This window comes from Solea solea, chromosome 2, assembly GCF_958295425.1.
Source record: "Solea solea chromosome 2, fSolSol10.1, whole genome shotgun sequence".
In the NCBI taxonomy this organism is placed as follows: domain Eukaryota; kingdom Metazoa; phylum Chordata; class Actinopteri; order Pleuronectiformes; family Soleidae; genus Solea; species Solea solea.
In genome coordinates, this window is record NC_081135.1 from 407,364 (window position 1) to 426,370 (window position 19,007).

The window sequence follows — 19,007 nt, forward strand, 5'->3', positions numbered from 1 at the left end:
TTGTAGAAAATCTGACTGGCTGTTTATTTTTCTCACAGTTTGCACACAGTTTTTTCTCAATCATGTGAATATAAAGAGCAACACAGTTTGTCGTAGAAAGTGTTTCTGTCCCAGTAAATTAGCAGATAAACTCCAGCTATTCAGTAAATAACACACAGATGAGCTTCAGGTGGATTTCTGTACATATCACTCATATATGGTTAGTTCTGTGTCGATGCTTGAGGCCTCTGACATGAACACAAACAATAACAAACATCGCTAACACTTGCTTTTGGATGAAAAATGAAGTTTATTATAAATGACAACAGAGAGCGCTGTTAGCAGCTGTTAGCAGCTGTTAGCAGTCAGTTAGCAGCTGTCAGTTCTGTACAAATAACACTGTTTGATTGGTTAGTTGAGTTTTGCCCTTTGGCAACAAGGCTAGGTCTCAAACAGCACCCTACACCGTTCTCCACATGTAACCCGCCACAATCCACGACTTTAACACTTTAAACGTTATGCACTGTATGCTACATCGTCTGTAGAGCACGACCTCCCATTTTTAACCCTTTATTCTGTGCTATTTCCCCTTAAACACTCTAAACCCTGCGTAGTGTACTACTTTCTTTCTAAAACTCTCGGTAGTTTGCTCTTTTATCCTAAACCCACCACAGTGCACTATATTCCACCTTAAATGCTCTGTAGAGCACAATGTTCCACCTTAAATCCACTGTAGCGCACTATGTTCCACCTTACATCCACTGTAGAGCACAATGTTCCACCTTAAATCCACTGTAGAGTACTATGTTCCACCTTAAGTACTTGGTACTACAACTTTAAGACTATAATTGAAGACTTTAAAGTGCAGGGTCGCCATCATGTGCCCGTCATAGTTCCCTAACATCAGAGTTTTTCATTGCAGGTTCATGATGTACGACGACGCGTTGCTGACACAAAATCCTTCTCTGTTGCGAAGTGGAAGTTTTTTTTTCCACCTAAATCGCGCTGCCTTCACGACGCGGCGGATCGTTGAGATTCCCGCGTTTGTGGCGCGTAAGTGTTTGGGAATTGCGACACATCACCGACACTGCGCTAGTTTTTACAGCGCGTTTACGTCGTTTAAAATGCTGTCAGTGTTTATGTGATATCACACAACATGTTTCTGATCTTTCTTAGACGTTCTGGAGGTTATACGCCAACGACAAGACGGCAAACGCTGCCCCCGGAGGTAAAAGTGGTAGCTTCCAGTTTCACGATTATGAAAGTATTAACGTGTTCCTTTAGTTTTTGAAGTTTTTAATCGATGACTTATCGACCGCTGACGTCTGTTGCGTTTTGAAGACGATTTCTTTCTACGCAGATGATACACGAGTTTATTTCTGATGAAAAGTGTTGACAGTTCACCAGCTGACACGGGGGAAAAAGATCTTGTGTGACAGTGCGTGTGTCGCCCTCTGCTGGACACGTTTCTAACGTCGCGTCTTAAGGACCGGGGTGTTGTCTGAGCATGGCACCAGAGAGAGCAGTGTGTCGTTTTAGTAGAAACAAACGGTCACAGTAGGTGGCGCTGCTGCTGTCTGACAGACAGACAGAGACACATGTTTTCAGCGTCCAGAATCAGACGAGAGTCTATTTACACAAACAGGAAAAAATGCATAATCTGAATATCCAAACCACTGCCCGTTGCTATGGTAACAGTGTCGGGGGGAGGTTTGTGGGAGAGGGAGGGAGGGAGGGAGGGGTTTGTTGGGGGGGGGGGGCAAAAACAGGACAAAACAGGACATCGCCGTAAACACAATTCGTCATGGCAACGCTTCACCACCTTACTCACACACACAGACACGCACACACACACACACACACACAGACATCTACATAACAAACACTTTCTCTCTTTTTTCTCTACTGAGGTGAAAAAACTGATTCTATTCTTAATTATCTTCATCATTGATGCACTGGTGTGTGTGTGTGTGTGCGTGTGTGTGTGTGTGTGTGTGCGTGCGTGTGTGTGTATCAGTCAGTCCGTTTATACACACTATTCACAGGATGAAGCTTCTTCTTCTTTTGCTTCTTCTCTTCAAGGAAACTTTATTTCCTGATTCTTTTCTTTCTTTTTGTCTCTTGTTGCTACGGCAACGGCAGCACAAAGTTTGTCAGTCTGTTGTTGTTGATTGATGACGATGTGATCATGTGACCCACAGGAAAACAGTTTGTGATGTCATCGCGGGGGAGGGAGTGGTTGCTCGGAGACAAGACCTGAAAACGGGGGGCGTCTGATTGGATGAGGACGAGGTGGGAGGAGTTTAACAGTACCTGCTGCTGAAGGTGTGTGTGTGTGAGAGAGTGTGAGTGGGTGGAGCCTAAAATTGGGACTTGACGACATAGAGCGTTCCATCACTTTCACACAAATTGAAACCAGTTCATGTTTAAATATTTCTGTCTGAATAATCTGGATTACAACAGTTTCAAACATCCTTTGGTTTGTGGCTGTCAATCTGTAAAAAATAACAATAATAATAATATAATATACATCATGAATATACGGTCTGTGATAATGTAAAGTATATATATATATATATATATATTATGTCTCTGTAATAAATAATTTGTGTAATGAGCGCTGCGGCCTGAAGAGGGCGCCACAAAGAAAAAGTGATTCTACTTCCTGTTTCAGAATAAAGGCGGCAGTGCTACAGGAAGTCATGTCGATAAGTGATGTCACCACCTTTAGGCTCCGCCCCCTTTCATGTCATGAATAAGAGACCCTGTTGTTTTGCACAGTGTGTGTGTGTGTGTGTCAGTGTGTGTGTGTGTGTAGTACGCTGCGTGGTACCCAGCCCTCAGCAGCTGGTGAGTCGCTGTTTGCCGGTCTGTAAACCAGACTCTGTCCCTGCTGGTTTGATGCCAGGATCTGAACTTTCTCTCCCCGGAACACGGAGATCTCGTCCTCGCGCACGGCCACAAAGTCCTGCAGAACCCGGACCAGCTCCTGATTGGACAGAGGCCGTGATGATGTCATCAACACGTTCACCGGGAAACAGGCGCGAGCTACGACAATACGCACCTGCTCGTCCTGCTCGCTGTCGGCCGCAGGCTGAGGGGTGTGGCCATTAGGCGTGGGTGGGACCGACGGCGGTCGCCCTGACGACAGTGGGCGGGTCACAGAGATCCCACCCTCCTTCCTCTGGTACTCGATAGGAGACTGGAGAGCTGGAACCAGATTAAACTGGACGTCAGTGGTGATTCAAGGAGATTCAAGGAGATTCAAGGTCCTAATTCACCGAAGGTTTCAAAATATTTTTTAGGAAGATTCAGAGAAGATTTGAAAGGATGATTGACAGCTGACGACAAAAACAAATCAAAACCAGAGATTAAGACGATTTATAAAAGATTCAGGGAAGACTTAAGGGAGACTTAAGGATTATTTAAAGAAACGTTTAAAGATGATTTATGAACAATTTAAGGCAGATTTTAAGTGAAGATTTAAGGGTGATCAGATTCCAGGATGTTCTCAGGTTATAAATCAGGGAGATTTTAGTTGCAGAGGTTCGGGATGGACATTGTCACCTGACAGGAAGTTGTTCTGTGCGTCCAGCAGGGCGGCGACCGTCTCCACCCAGGTCATCTTGATGCCGGCGGACGACGCCTGCAGCGTGAAGCGCTCGGCCGAGCCTCGAGACCAGAGCAGGAACTTACACGGGTCGCCGTCCACGCTGTCCTGCATGGCCAGGTAACTCACCTGAGGACACAGCACAGCACACTTAGAACCACCACGGCGGACCGGTTCGATCCAGACCCCGGTCCTCTTTAAAGCCCGTCATTCTCACCTTGATGCTGTTCTTGAACTGGTATCCAGGGTTGTTGGAGCCTTTGCGCAGAAGCTCGCTGAAGATGACGATGTGCTCGAACAGGAAGACGCGACGCTCTTTACTGCGGGACAACACGCCGCCGTCCTGCTCCCACACGCAGAACGTCTCCTGCTGCAGCAGCTTCCCCTGAGACGTCAGCTTCCCCTGCAGCGCGGGCACACGCGTCACACACGCGTCACACACGTTACATACGTTACATACGTCACACACCGCGGGCACACACGTCACACACACACACACAGCGCGGTCACTGCGGCAGCCATTGTCAGAGAGAGTCAGACGTACCTCGTATCCCTGCAGACGTCCCAGGTTCATCATGTCGTTGCAGCGCTTTGGGACCAAGGACATCAGGTCCAAGGCTTTCTGTAACACACACACACACACAGAGTCACTCAGCTGACACCCAGCCAATCACAGCGCAGGCTTTACAGACTCACCTCCACCTCCTCACAGTCCAGTCCTGCTTTAGACGTGTACTTGAGAAAGTCCTGTGAGACACAGAAGAAGAAGAAGAGGAGGAGGAGGAGAAAGATGAAGATCCTGAAACACTGACGTGTGTCATGGAGCAGAGGTCAAAGGTCACTGACCTTTAACAGCAGCTGGTACTTTGTGATTCTCTGGATGGGTTTGATCAAATAATCACTGATGGACATCCTGCAGCTGATCTCATGCTGGATCTCCTGAAGACACACAGAGACAGACACGGAGACAGACACAGACACAGAGACAGACACAGACACAGAGACAGACACAGAGACAGACACAGAGACAGATGCAGAGACAGACACGGAGAGACACGGAGAGAGAGAGAGGTTGTGTGAGCTGCAGGAAGTCATCATTTCATTTGAAGAGAAAAGAAACATAATCTAACTCAAAGTTAGACAAAAATAAGTAAACGATTGTTAAAAAGCAGCTTAAACAAATCCTAAAGCTACAAACAAGAATGCTAAAGGTTTGTCAAAGTTAGTCCAAAACAAGAACCAAACATAGCTAGAAGTTAGCTTAAACATAGGTTAGCTAAAAGATACTTAAATGTTAGCTAAAAAATAGTTAAAGGTTAGCTAACAGACAGTTAAAGTTGAAAGGTTAGCTAAAACATAGTTAAAGTTCAGCTAACAGATAGTTAAAGGTTAGCTAACAGACAGTTAAAGTTTAAAGGTTAGCTAAAACATAGTTAAAGTTCAGCTAACAGACAGTTAAAGGTTAGCTAACAGACAGTTAAAGTTGAAAGGTTAGCTAAAACATAGTTAAAGTTCAGCTAACAGATAGTTAAAGGTTAGCTAACAGACAGTTAAAGTTGAAAGGTTAGCTAAAACATAGTTAAAGTTCAGCTAACAGATAGTTAAAGGTTAGCTAACAGACAGTTAAAGTTGAAAGGTTAGCTAAAACATAGTTAAAGTTCAGCTAACAGATAGTTAAAGGTTAGCTAACAGACAGTTAAAGTTGAAAGGTTAGCTAAAACATAGTTAAAGTTCAGCTAACAGATAGTTAAAGGTTAGCTAACAGACAGTTAAAGTTTAAAGGTTAGCTAAAACATAGTTAAAGTTCAGCTAACAGACAGTTAAAGGTTAGCTAACAGACAGTTAAAGTTGAAAGGTTAGCTAAAACATAGTTAAAGTTCAGCTAACAGATAGTTAAAGGTTAGCTAACAGACAGTTAAAGTTTAAAGGTTAGCTAAAACATAGTTAAAGTTCAGCTAACAGATAGTTAAAGGTTAGCTAACAGACAGTTAAAGTTTAAAGGTTAGCTAAAACATAGTTAAAGTTCAGCTAACAGACAGTTAAAGGTTAGCTAACAGACAGTTAAAGTTTAAAGGTTAGCTAAAACATAGTTAAAGTTCAGCTAACAGATAGTTAAAGGGTAACTAAAAGATAGTTAAAGGGTAACTAAAAGATAGTTAAAGGTTAGCTAAAAGACAAACTGGCTTAAATGAAGTTTTCCATCAAAACGTAATATTTAAGTTTTAGTGTAGTAATACACTAACGGTGGATTGATGGATGAGTGTTTTACCTCAAAGAAAGTCTCGTACTCGATGACGATGAACTCTGACTTGGGTTTGTTCTGACAGTAAATCACGTACATGTGCAGCCGCCGCTCCTAACACACACACACACACACACACACAGAGGAAGTACATCACGGTGACGACATGACAGCTTTGTTTATGTTGCGGTGCGTCAGGTCGTCATGGAGACGCAGCAGCTGTGATGTCACACACTCACGTGTCTGATGAAGAGGTCGGCGAGCAGATCGTGATTCTGAACGCAGCGCTCCAACTCCACCAGGAAGAAACTGAACCACGGACACACACACACACACACTCAGAGGTCAGAGGTCACACTGTGTGTGTGTGTGTGTGTGTGTGTGCGTGCGTGCGCGTGTGTTAATCTTACTCTCGGTGCCAGTCATAAATCTGCTGAATGTTTCCAAACACGATTTTGTCTTTTCCTCTCATGTCTTCAGGAATTCCTCTGACCTCCAACCTGGACATGAAGCCCTGACACACACACACACACACACGTCCTCTTATTGCCCCTATAGGCTGCAGGTTGTATTGCAGCCACAGAAACAACAACATGCTTCATTTTGTTTCCAACTGTTGTCTTGTTGTCAGGTGGGCGGAGCTTCAGGGTCTCACCTCTACGATCACAGCCAGGTCTTTCACGTAGTCCTTCTCTGATTGGACCATTTCATTCACCACAAACCTGCACACACACACACACACACACACAGTTATATTTATACATATATATGTTATAAAGTGTAGAGGTGTTGTGTGTGCGTCTGTGTGTGTCTCACATGCGTCCTCTCAGAGCTTTGTTTCTCTGCTCAGTGTCAGATTCATTTGATCCTTGATCTGAATCCAAAGCCTGAGGAAACAAAACACACAAACACACATATAAAAAATCATTGTGAATGATCAGCATCGATGATTATTAATGTTTTTATATAAATTGTCAGAAAAATACACAAACTAAACCTTTATTTATTGACTTTTATTTGCTGATTTTATGCAAATTGAACAAAAAGGGTTAGTTTGTGCGAAGTCACACGTGACAAAGTGTATCTTTATGTTGAAGCCCCTCCCCCTACCTGTACCTCTGGATTGTTTGGGTCTTTGATGATCTGCATGGGTGGAGGCAGTGGGGTGTGGCTTTCTTCTTCTGGCTCCTCCTCCCCTCCACTTTGCCCCGCCTCCTCCTTCCTCACTTTCTGCAGACACACAGACATACACACACGGTTGTTTTAAGGGAAACACATGTCGTCTGTGTGTGTGTTGATGCTAACGTACCGCCTGGGCATTAACAGTGAGGGGCGTGGTTAGCTCTGGCCTGTTGTCCCGCCTCCTGGCTCTGATTGGCGGTTTCTTCTGTCCGTCAGCTTTACCTTGACTCAGCCTCCGAACAGGACTCGTCAACCAACGCTGAAAAATGAGTTATTTTACTAAATATAATGTCATCATGTGATGGCGATGATGATGTCATCGCCATCACATGATGACGATGATGATGTCATCATTATCACGTGTTTTCAGGACTGACCTTCAGAGTGTTTCCTGTCCCTGAGCCACTGCGTTTGGGTCCCGGAGAGCCCACAGCGCCCCCTGGAGCCCCGCCCACCCCACACACGGTGGGGGAGGAGACACCTGAGGAAACAGAGGAGGGTGAGTGACGCGTGATGCTTTCACTGACCTGTCAGGAAGGTGGGAAAGTCCATTGAACTCACCGCCTGTCTGAGCGTGGAGTCCTGGAGTGTCAGAGCCGAACACTCCTGCACTATCTGCGTTTTAACGTAAACATGAAAGATTTAACGTAAATGTGTGAAAGATTTAACGTAAACGTGTGAAAGATTTAACGTAAACGTGTGAAAGATTTAACGTAAATGTGTGAAATATTTAACGTAAATGTAGGAAAGGTTTAACGTAAACGTGGGAAAGATTTCACGTAAATGTGTGAAAGAATTGACATAAACATGACAGATTTAACGTAAACGTGTAAAAGATTGAACGTAAACGTGGAATTTCGAACGTAAAAATTACGTAACGTAAAATCTAAACATGATAGATTTAATGTAACGTGGGAAAGATTTAACACAAACATGAAAGATTTAACGTAAACGTGTGAAAGATTTAACGTAAACATGTGAAATATTTAACGTAAACGTGAAAGATTTAACATAAACATGACAGATTTAACGTAAACGTCTGACATGTTTAACGTAAACGTGTGAAAGATTTAATGTAAACATGTGAAAGATTTAACAAAACGTGCGAAAGATTTAACGTAAACATGAAAGATTTAATGTAAACATGTGAAAGATTTAATGTTAACATGAAAGATTTAATGTAAACGTGAGAGATTTAACGTAAACGTGTGAAAGATTTAACATAAACATGACAGATTTAACGTAAACGTCTGACATGTTTAACGTAAACGTGTGAAAGATTTAATGTAAACATGTGAAAGATTTAACAAAACGTGCGAAAGATTTAACGTAAACATGAAAGATTTAAAGGAGACATATTATACCCTATTTCCCCCATTAAAATAGTTCCCTGGTGTCCTAATGAACATGTCAGTGACATGCCTTGGTCAAAATACCATAAGGATGAAGCATCATAGCAGTTCAATAACCCTGCTAAGCCCGCCCCTTTCAGAACGCTCGGTTTTCGTGCATGGTCCCTTTACATGCAAATGAGACACAGGTAAACACACGCCCACTTCTTCCAGGGGGTTTCTGATTTGTCCTCGTTACAGCGCTTTACAGCTCTATTCGTCTCCCCCTCCCTCCACTAGTTCACTGACAATATCAACATGGCAGCGTGCGCAGAAAACAGCCAGAGTGCCGTCACAGGAAGAGACGTTCTACATAAGGATCGAGCCGAACAGTGCCGAACTGTAAATCAGTTAAAAACACTTAGGAACAGCACCACTGATCGCCAGCGGCGCGCGGCGAGCTGCATAAGCTGGCGCTGTATGTTACTGTATCAGACCGGTGACTATGCTCCGGAGGCCTCGTCACCGCGGCACCGCTGATCGCCAGCGGCGAGCTGCCTAAACGCATACAGCGGCCTTTTAGGCGGCTCGCCGCTGGCGATCAGCGGTGCCGCGGTGGCGAGGTCTCCGGAGCATAGTCACCGGTCTGCACCGGAGCTGGCGATCAGTCGCATACAGCGGCCGTTTAGGCGTTAAAAAGTTGATTTTGCGTAATATGTCCCCTTTAATGTAAACATGTGAAAGATTTAATGTTAACATGAAAGATTTAATGTAAACGTGAGAGATTTTTACGTAAACGTGTGAAAGATTTAACGTAAACGTGTGAAAGATTTAACGTAAACATGACAGATTTAACGTAAACATGACAGATTTAACATAAATGTGTGAAAGATTTAATATAAATGTGTGAAAGATTTAACGTAAACGTGAAAGATTGAACGTAAACGTGAAAGATTTAACGTAAACATTACAACATTTTATAACAGAGTCGGTCTGAGCGTGGAGTCCTGGAGTGTCAGAGCCGAACACTCCTGCACTATCTGCGTTTTAACGTAAACATGAAAGATTTAACGTAAACGTGTGAAAGATTTAATGTAAACGTGTGAAATATTTAGTGTAAACATGAAAGATTTAACATAAATGTGAAAAAGATTGAACATAAAGGTGAAAGATTTAATGTAAACATGAAAGATTTAACGTAAACATTACAACATTTTATAACAGAGTATTTAAAGAACGTTGTAAATCAAAAAGTGAACAATCAGCTGATGAGTTAAAAGTACTTTAGTTTATGTTTATTTTACAGTAGAAAAATATTTAAATTTCTCACAGGTTTTGTGCTAAAACTTTTAACCACAGTTTACTTTTTTATGCTAACCTTTAACTGTGCTAAGGCTAGCTTTAAGCTACCTTCTCTTTTAAAGCTAACCTCAGCTGACCGTCTTTTGGCTAACTTGTTAAAGCTAATCTCAGCTATTTCTTTATTTTTTGGCTAAAATTAAGGTGTTTTTTTTAATATTTTTTACGAATGCTAAGGATAACTTTAAGGGTTTTTTGTTTGGGGGCAAATGTTTAAGCAAATCTTGTTTGAAACAATTTGAAACAATGGACAATTTTATCGAAAAAAAACGAATGAAATAAATTAAGACATAAAACACGGGTCAAAGTCGTTCAATAAAAACAAATCAAATAAATAAAAAATGAAAAACTGTCAACAAAAGTTTGTATGTTGTAGTCAAGTGTGTGTGCGTGTGTGTGTGTGTTGGGTGTGCCTATTAAAGTGAAAACCTGCAGGTCCTGTTTAACACACACACACACACACACACTTAACATTCCTCCTGTGTGTGTGTGTGTGTGTGTGTGTTATGGTTGAGAGTCACCTTGTTCATCACTCATTAACCCACACACACACACACACACACACACCCACACACACACACACACACACACACATCAATACCGACCTCGCTCGTCCTCTCCCTCTCTTACAATCCACCTCCACAGAGCAGAGCAATCCCAGCATGCACCTGTGCTGCGCCGCCGCCGCCACATGTTCTTTTTCAGTCCATTCAACAAAAGTAATCAATCACAGAGCGAGAGACGAGTTCTCTCTGTCTTCACACGACACTGAGTCAGGAGGGCAAGGGGGCGGGGCTAAAGGCAACAGGCGGGGTTACACATGTGGGTGTGGCCTACCACTGATATTTATTATTCTTATTCTTATATTTTAAATAAAAGGAGGATTCGAAATTTAGAAGATTTAAAATGAAGGATTATAATCATATATTTATATATTATTAATATTTCACTAAAAATCTAACAAATGAGATTAAAGAAATATGGGAAATAAAAATTAAAATTAAAAAGGTGAAATAAAACAATAACATTTCAGGTCAAATATAAAACATTCATTCAAATGATTTCATGAATTAAATTCTCCAGAGAAAAATAAACAATAAACTATTTTCTATTTTTAGACTGAAGCTCATTGTCTTCGGCAGGTCGCCACGGTAACACACACACACACACACACACACACACATAGTCAGGATGTTAAAGTGCAGATTGTGGTTTTGAGTCTGAACTGAAACTAGGGTCAAAATTGTGTGTGTGTGTGTGTGTGTGTGTGTGTGTGTGTGAGAGACATCTTGACAAACCAAGTTTCTCGGTTACAGGACTGTTTCTCAGGCAGAGAAGAGTTTAAACATTTATAAACCACAGGAAGCAGGTGACACGGTGACACGGTGGCTGCACGGTGAGCTGAGGATGTTTAAAGTTCCCTCTGTTTAAACAGGAAGTGACATGGAGCCGAGAGGAAGTGCTGCAGCAGCAGAGGTCACAGAGTGGACTCACCTTTGGCAGCGCTCACAGCGGAGGAGGAGGAGTTACAGGAGGAGGAGGTGGTGGTGGAGGAGGAGTTACAGGAGGAGGAGGTGGTGGTGGTGCAGGTGGAGGAGGTGCTGGAGGGCGGGACCAGCCCCTCCATATCTGCTGCACTGTGAGAGTGTGACAGGCAGAGGGCGCTCATGGGCAGTAAACCCTCCTGCAGGTGAGAAACACACGAGCTGATGATTGACGTGTTCATTGAACATGTGGGTGCGTTTGATTTGTTTATCTTCACCTGCTGTGGAGTTTGGTCTGTGGTTCTGGCCAAACACCACCCGGGTCTGTCTGCCGAACGCTCCACCAGCTCCACCGTCTGACCACAGCGCACGCTCAGCTCTCCTGCTGCGCTGGTGGAGAAATCTAACAACACCACAACTAACTCACAGCCACCAGACAACTACACACACACACACACACACACACACACACACACACACACACACGGTTATTTTCATCATTATATGAAAACATGAGGCTTTAAATGCTGTAGGGGGCGCTCTGTTCACATTTGTGTTTCATGTTACAACAAATGAACACATTCATAAATGTAATAATGACATAAATAATGTAAATGTGTGAGCTGAGCTCTGATTGGCTGAAACATGTAGAAAACATCACATGATTGTGTGTGTGTGTGTGTGTGTGTGTAGGGAATAGTGTGGTGTTCCCCGTCTAAATGAAACACAGCTGTGTGATCAGTCTGCAGCACACGCACACGCACACGCACACGCGTGTAGGCAGATTGCCGTTAAGGCTCTAACATGAAGTCTTGGCTCCGTTCACATCATCAGATTAATCAGATTAATCAGATTATTAACACATTTGTTATGTTTAAAACAGTGAATTTACACAAATACAACGTATTATAGTTTCAACTGCTGCACCTCAATATTTATGAGATTAGATTATATTAGAGTGGATTGGATTAGATTAGAGTGGATCAGATTAGATTAGAGTGGATTGGATTAAATTAGAGTCAATTGTAATAGATTAGAGTGGACTGGATTAGATTGGAATAGATTAGAGTGGATTGGATTGGATTAGATTGGAATAGATTAGAATGGACTGGATTAGATTGGAATAGATTAGAGTGGATTGGATTAGATTAGAGTGGATTGGATTAGATTGGAATAGATTAGAGTGGACTGGATTAGATTGGGTTGGATTAAAGTGGATTTGATTTGAGTAGAATATTTTAAATTAGATTAGATTATATTAGTTTAGATTAAATTATATTTGAGTGGATTAGATTTAATTACATTATATTGGATTAGATTAGATTAGAGTGTATTAGATTATAGTGTATTAGATTAGAGTGGAGTGGCTTAGATTGGATTAGATTAGAGTGGATTATATTCTACAGATCCATTTACTCTAACAAAGTCACTTTATTTTCATACAAATATAAATTAAGTATAAATTAAATATAAATATATTTACAATAGTCTACATTCACTGTTTGTCACTTTGTAAATATGAAATAAATACTGTCTGTCTGTCTGTCTGTCTGTCTGTCTGCACGCACAGATCACCGCTGACAGACTTTAGAGGTCAGGGCTCTAGCTCCGCCCTCTGCTAAAGATTCTCAGGTAAAACAAACCAAACGTACCTCGAGTGAAGAAGAGCAGGAGAGACGAGAAGAAGGTTTGTGAGGACATGAGGACACAGAGCAGAGGACACTCCCTCACACACACACACACACGCCCAGCCAGCTGCAGCAGCAGTGATGAGGTCATCACTCTGACAGACACACCCCTCTACACACTCACTCTGTGTGTGTGTGTGTGTTACCTTGTCACTGTCTGCAGTGTTCTGTGATGTCCTCGAGGCGATGGACACGGTGTCTGGTTGACTGCTCGCGTCTCCCAGACTGTCTGCGTCCTCACTCGTCTCCCTTTCAACAAAATACATTCAACTTTTATTTTAACTTCCTGTTTGTAAAGTCAGTGTGTGGACACATGGACACGAGGACTGTCCTGGGGACACAAGGACTGTCCTGTGTTTACATGTGTCCATGCGGTGGTTCACAGACTGACCTGCGGCTGATGCTGCGCTGTCGTCCCAGTGTGGGGTTTGGTGTCTTAGGGAGGGGGATGGGCTCCCGCAGTGCCCCACGCAGGTGGCCCCGCCTCTCCTGGATCACCTGACGAATACTGCGGACCCACTCCTGCTTCAGCTCCAGAGACGCCGCCTACAGACAGAACCACGACATCGCAACGGAATGTACGAGAGTGTTTAACGTCAAAAACTGAGACATGAGACTGTTACTAAACTCATCACACTCATTGGATCCATCAAATGAGACTGTTACTAAACTCATCACACTCATCGGATCCATCAAATGAGACTGTTACTAAACTCATCGGATCCATCAAATGACACTGTTAATAAACTCATCACACTCATCGGATCCATCAAATGACACTGTTAATAAACTCATCACACTCATCATATTCATCACATTTATCAGTCTCATCACACTCATCACAAACTCGTACCTTCAGTACAGTCTTGTTGTCAGACGTCGGCGTTCGTCCGACCCACAGAGCAAACTTACATGGATCTCCCTCGATGTGTTCTGTAACACCGAGCTCTGACGTCTGACAGGAAGTGACACGTACACGTGATCATCATCATCATCATTATCAGCATCATTATCATCATCGTGTGTGTGTGTGTGTGTGTGTGTGTGTGTTACCCTCAGTCTGCTCTTGTACAGGTATTTGGTTCGTCCTGACGAGTCTTTGATCTCTTTACTGAAGATGAGTGACAGCTCAAACAGGAAGAGGTGTCGGTCCCGCCCCTTCCTGATCAGGGACTTGGGCTCCCAAACCAGGAAGGAGTCCTGGAGGAGGAGCTCGCCCTGGACCTCCAGACCCTCCTCCAGACCTGAGGTGGAGGAGTCACATGACAGGTCAGAGGTCAGAGGCGAGGACAAAATAAAAGTCACAGACCTCAGAGGCTTCACAATAAAAGCCCCATCAGGTACAGATAACAAAAAGCTTTTATTCTGAAACTGCTTCAGGGTCTTTATTGTGAAAACACTGCTTGAAATTCCTCTAGCTCCTTCACAATAAAAGCCCTTCACAGCATGTATTGAAAAAATGACCTGCAGCTGTTAAAAAAATGACTACAGAATAAAAGTCCCTCGGCTGATGAATATAAACAACTGCTTTTTCAAAATAAAAGCCCCCAAGCCTCCGGACACAACCCTATAAGGCTTTTATTGTGAAACATCATGAGTGTGTCACCTCTTTGTTGCCAACATGACATCACACACAACCTTACATTTATTTTTTTAAGAAAATAAAAGACCTGTGTTACCTTCTAACATGCTAACGTGCATAGCATCGTTAGCTCTCTTGGGAACGCTGAGCATCACGTCGAGACCTTCTTTAATCTCACCTTTACCCTCCTCACAGCACGCTAACAGCTCCTGCACACGCACAAATCACGTCACAGTGCACGAGATTATACAGAACTCGAATTAAAGTCAACAAATGAAGTATGTGTGTGTGTGTGTGCGTGTGTGTGTGTGTGTGTGCGTGTGTGTTACCTTGAGCAGCAGCTGGTATTTAGTGATTCTCTGCACAGGTTTGATCAGAGCTGAGGAGATGGAGTTAACCAGGCCGTGTCGTCTCTGCACCTCCTGCAACACAAACACCACTGTAAACAACAACAACAACAACAATCACAGCAACAACAGGTGAAAGCATGACTGAAATAAAGGAAACAAACCTCGAAGAAGCCGGCGCCGTGCTGCTGGATGAGTAAACTGGAGTCGGGCTTGTTTCTGCAGTACGTGACGTACATGTGGAATTTATCCGCCTGTCGCAGCAAACGTTTCACGTCTTTATTTCACGTCACTTTACTTCACTTTTTATTTTTCTTTATTAACAAGCACAACAAACGTGTTACCCAGGTAACGAAGCAGTGCCCCACGTCTTCGGGGAGCTGTTCGTAGTTTTCCAGCTCCTTCAGGAAAATACTGCACGCACACACACACACAGAGGAGTGGATTACGACACTTCCAGGATTACACATGGTGTAGTGTAGTGTTGTGTAGTACTTGTACTGCAGTGTCACTGACTGTACCTGTTGTGGAACTCGTAGATGTCCTGGATGTTCCCGAACACGATGTCGTCTTTGTTGCCGAGACCAGGTGGGACGTCCTCTGAGCCGCTCGTCATCTCCCACAGGTACGTCTGCACCAGGAGACACAACATCACCACCAGGAGGCAGCAGTACCCACTGTACTGTAGTACTACTGCTTTAAAGTATGTATTAGTAAAGATAGTTGAAGTGTGTGAACCACTCACTCTCACACACACACACACACACGGGATCGAGTCGTTTACCTCGATACACTCCTGCAGGTCTCTGACGTAAACTCGTTCAGTCTGAAGAAGTTCGGCCATGATGTATCTGACAAAACAAACAAACACACGTTTATCGGAGACACCGGCACGCTTCGTACGAGCACCGCCGGGTTACCGACTGTGAGCGACTGTGAGCGACTGTTAGCGACTGTGAGCAACTCACTCTTTCTTGCGCGCCGAGCGTCTCTTCTCGTCGCTGACCTGGTGGCTGGGGTCGGACAGGTTGACCTCGGGGTCGGAGTCAGACAGACTGTTGGGGATCAGCTCCAGCTCCAGGTCTTTATTGTCCTGTCAGAGCCAACGTATGTCACACGACATCAGCGCTGCGTTCTAAAAACACCGTAAACACATGCATCGCTAACTCTCAACGCTAACCTGTGAGCATCCTCCCAGCGCCGTCTCCAGCAGGTGGCGGTACTGTCCCATCCTGACGGTGAAGTCGCGGTAGCGCTTGTCCACGGCGGAGACGCAGCGGCGCAGCTCAGTGCGGTGGGCGTGGCCTTTAGCGAGCATGCTCTCGGCCAGCTGGATCAGCAGGTGAACCTTCTCCTGCGTGTGCTAACAGGAAGTAGTGAACAACATTGTCATCACGTTGAGTTTGGGAGTTTTAAGATTGTTGGTGTTGAGTTGCGATGTTTTCTCACCTTGGCGGAGACACAGAACTCTCGGTGCTGGTTTAACAGCTCCTGGGTTTCGGCCATATTTGCCCCCGGGGAAGTGTGCGTGACCAGGTAGTGGTCACCTGACTGCTGCAGCCAATCCAGAGCCTGCGATGAAAGGACACAGTTAAGGACAACAGTTCATAGATTATACTCAAGAGCCTCAAGAACCTAACCCTTAAGAATAATTCGGAACCACGCAAGAACTCTCTGAAAACAAACTACTCAAGGACCTAAAAAGACTCTTAGTGAAAACCCTTAAATGACCATCTGAACCCCTGGAAGCTCCTCAAGAACTCCCTAAACCTGTAGGTCCACCAGGAGAACCTATGGAGTTCTATCAAACACCACTGGAACTCCCTTTAAACCAGGACCAGTGGCCAGTGTGGTCTCTTTCCAAGGTTCTGTCCTTGGTCCTTGTCCTTTTCTACTCATAGTCCTTTTATACTCATCACAGGTTGGCTACTGTAAGTCTGTTTTTGTCCATGTTTGTCCACGTCTTCAGTTTCTGTATGTAAAAGTAACCAAACGTGGCGTTGTCAGAGCACTCAGAGTCATGTGACGTGTACCTGCTGGGCGTGGCTCTGGAACATCAGGTACTGCTGACACTGATCCAGTCGTCGCTTCTTCAGAGTCCAGAAGTGAAGGACTCTGTTTTCTCTCTGGAGCAGCTCACTGAGGATGCCTGTGTCCACACACACACACACACACACACACACACACCTAAGTTTTCATCTAAAAGAACCCAGTGTTCCTCAAGGTTCTATCCTGGGCCCACTTTCATTTCAGTTTTTTTGATCACCTTTGACCTGTTGCTCTGGGACCCTGGAGTGCCCCGTGACCTCCGTGACCCCGGTCACCCCGGAGACGGTGACGTTGTGCCCGGAGATGTTGGCCATGGTGACGCTGTTGCGGTGGATGTACTTGAGGAACACCTCGGCGTTCCGTCTGGCGAGCGTGCAGGCCTGTCACCGTGGAAACGGAAGAGTTAGCGTTTAGTGGACGACGTCAGTGCGAGTGTTTGACGTCAACGTGAAGACAAAAGACAAAGTGTCCTGACTTTGAGGAACGCCTCCTTCTGCTCCATGTGTTTGTTGACGAGCGGCAGCAGCTGCTCTGGCTGACGGTCTCCGCCTCCACACCAGTCCTCCTCCCTGCGGTACTCCTGCTCCAGACTTTCCAACACACCACACACCTGCACGCCACACACAGGGACAGGTAAAGACAGGCTGGACACACAGTGGGACAGACGGAGAGACGGAGGGGCAGTGACCTGCTGGGACGTCCTGTAGAAAGCCGCGGAGGCGTTGACCAGTTTGAGTCTGTCCTCGATCCTCAGCATCAGGGTCTGCCAGTGCAGCGCCACCGTCTGGGCACAAGACCTCACTGCATCTGGATCATAGTGACCTGACCTGAGGTCAGAGGTCACATGGTGAGAACAAACATGGACATACTACAGCAGCTGTAATTCATGTGTCCACCAGCAGGAGGCAGCACTGACCTGACCAGCAGCTCCGCTCTCTGCTGCAGAGCCAGCGCCACCTGGTGGGTTCTCTGCAGAGAGTCAGCGTGCAGGAGACCCTGGACAGGATGGACATGCCGTTACCATGGTTACCGTGACATCTGTGTGTGTGTGTGAGAGAGAGTGCAGTTACCTCGATGGCCTGCTGGAGGCGCTCATGCTCCCGCTGTAGCTGCTCAGCTTCAGATAAACAGCTGGAGTTCAACATGCAGGACGACAACATGACCTCACCCTCAGAGATCCAGCCCAGCACCTGAGACACCAGGACACCAGGACATCATCAGGACACGAGGACACCAGGAGGTGTGCGCGTGCGCGTGCGTGTGCGTGTGCGTGTGCGTGTGTTACCTGTTTGACCTGACTCTGCAGGTGTCTCAGCTGCAGGTTCTGCTCCAGGTGTGTGTGTGTGTGATCTGCCATCTGCTGCAGCTCCTTCTGTTTGTCCTGCAGGAGGCGCTGCAGCTCGTCCACCTGAGCAGAGAGTCCTCCCTCTGTCTCTGACAGCTCCATCCCTGACACACACACACACACACATGATTTCGGGGGAGCAGATGATAATGAATGAGGGGAGGGGGAAAAAGGGGGTTGGTGTTGCCATGGAAACTGGTCTCTGAGGTGCACAGCTGGTCTCCATGGAAACCAGCATATTGAATTTACTATGGAGACAGTGTGTGTGTTTGTGTGGTTCTATTGTAGTTTATGAAAAACCCCTTCAAAATAAAACTCCGTCCTCTTTCATGAAACTCTCAAAGAAAAAAAACCTTAAAATATCTGAAGAACTCCTAAACCACATTAAGAAGAGCAGTAATCCACTTAAACCTACTGAAGAACCACTTAGTGGAGCACCAATTGTTTTGTGAGAGGATCGACCAAAACCAACAACATTCACATCAGAATTCTCTTAAGTACCTTTCACAGTTAGAAACCTCTTCAGGAACCAAACCCTTAAGAGTAATTAGAAACCACTCAAGAACTCCCCTGAAACCTCACATGAAGAACCAGGAACCAGTGAAGGGTCTCTACCACTAGAACATAAGAATCTCTGCAGGTCCCGGTCTAAAGCCAGATTAAGTACTCATGGACTCATGGGATTTGTTTAAACCGTTTAAATGAACATCTGAACCTGAAGAGGCTCCTCAAGGTCTACATGAACCTCTAGTAGTTTAAGACAGTTAAAGAACGTCGAGGTCTACCAGAAGAACCTTTGAACCACTGGA

At 44.7% G+C, this 19,007-nt stretch overlaps 1 protein-coding gene across 4 annotated transcripts in view; it reads right to left on the reverse strand.

The window, feature by feature from the left end:
• LOC131447082 (kalirin-like) overlaps positions 1–19,007 on the reverse strand; it is a 27,143-nt gene continuing 8,136 nt past the window's right edge. Inside the window, exons 20-58 of one of the 4 annotated variants that reach the window (XM_058618562.1) lie at positions 18,139–18,302; positions 17,924–18,043; positions 17,770–17,849; positions 17,542–17,680; positions 17,329–17,463; positions 17,071–17,233; positions 16,838–16,953; positions 16,254–16,376; positions 15,985–16,167; positions 15,773–15,897; positions 15,589–15,655; positions 15,326–15,435; positions 15,149–15,218; positions 14,969–15,058; positions 14,787–14,879; positions 14,555–14,666; positions 13,929–14,119; positions 13,729–13,830; positions 13,267–13,421; positions 13,022–13,124; positions 11,466–11,627; positions 11,198–11,387; positions 9,329–9,384; positions 8,483–8,486; positions 7,391–7,494; positions 7,141–7,272; positions 6,948–7,061; positions 6,648–6,718; positions 6,487–6,553; positions 6,242–6,345; positions 6,071–6,140; positions 5,859–5,945; positions 4,436–4,528; positions 4,286–4,336; positions 4,134–4,211; positions 3,807–3,992; positions 3,547–3,718; positions 3,044–3,189; positions 1–2,968 (exon numbers count right to left, since the gene is read on the reverse strand). In XM_058618562.1, the coding sequence (XP_058474545.1) occupies positions 2,777–2,968; positions 3,044–3,189; positions 3,547–3,718; positions 3,807–3,992; positions 4,134–4,211; positions 4,286–4,336; positions 4,436–4,528; positions 5,859–5,945; positions 6,071–6,140; positions 6,242–6,345; positions 6,487–6,553; positions 6,648–6,718; positions 6,948–7,061; positions 7,141–7,272; positions 7,391–7,494; positions 8,483–8,486; positions 9,329–9,384; positions 11,198–11,387; positions 11,466–11,627; positions 13,022–13,124; positions 13,267–13,421; positions 13,729–13,830; positions 13,929–14,119; positions 14,555–14,666; positions 14,787–14,879; positions 14,969–15,058; positions 15,149–15,218; positions 15,326–15,435; positions 15,589–15,655; positions 15,773–15,897; positions 15,985–16,167; positions 16,254–16,376; positions 16,838–16,953; positions 17,071–17,233; positions 17,329–17,463; positions 17,542–17,680; positions 17,770–17,849; positions 17,924–18,043; positions 18,139–18,302 (4,520 nt within the window). In that variant the 3' untranslated portion in view covers positions 1–2,776. Of the gene's footprint in view, positions 2,969–3,043; positions 3,190–3,546; positions 3,719–3,806; positions 3,993–4,133; positions 4,212–4,285; positions 4,337–4,435; positions 4,529–5,858; positions 5,946–6,070; positions 6,141–6,241; positions 6,346–6,486; positions 6,554–6,647; positions 6,719–6,941; positions 7,062–7,140; positions 7,273–7,390; positions 7,495–7,574; positions 7,629–8,482; positions 8,487–9,204; positions 9,385–11,197; positions 11,388–11,465; positions 11,628–13,021; positions 13,125–13,266; positions 13,422–13,728; positions 13,831–13,928; positions 14,120–14,554; positions 14,667–14,786; positions 14,880–14,968; positions 15,059–15,148; positions 15,219–15,325; positions 15,436–15,588; positions 15,656–15,772; positions 15,898–15,984; positions 16,168–16,253; positions 16,377–16,837; positions 16,954–17,070; positions 17,234–17,328; positions 17,464–17,541; positions 17,681–17,769; positions 17,850–17,923; positions 18,044–18,138; positions 18,303–19,007 lie in introns of those variants that run through there. The other 3 variants (XM_058618540.1, XM_058618547.1, XM_058618554.1) reach the window with 3 other exon arrangements.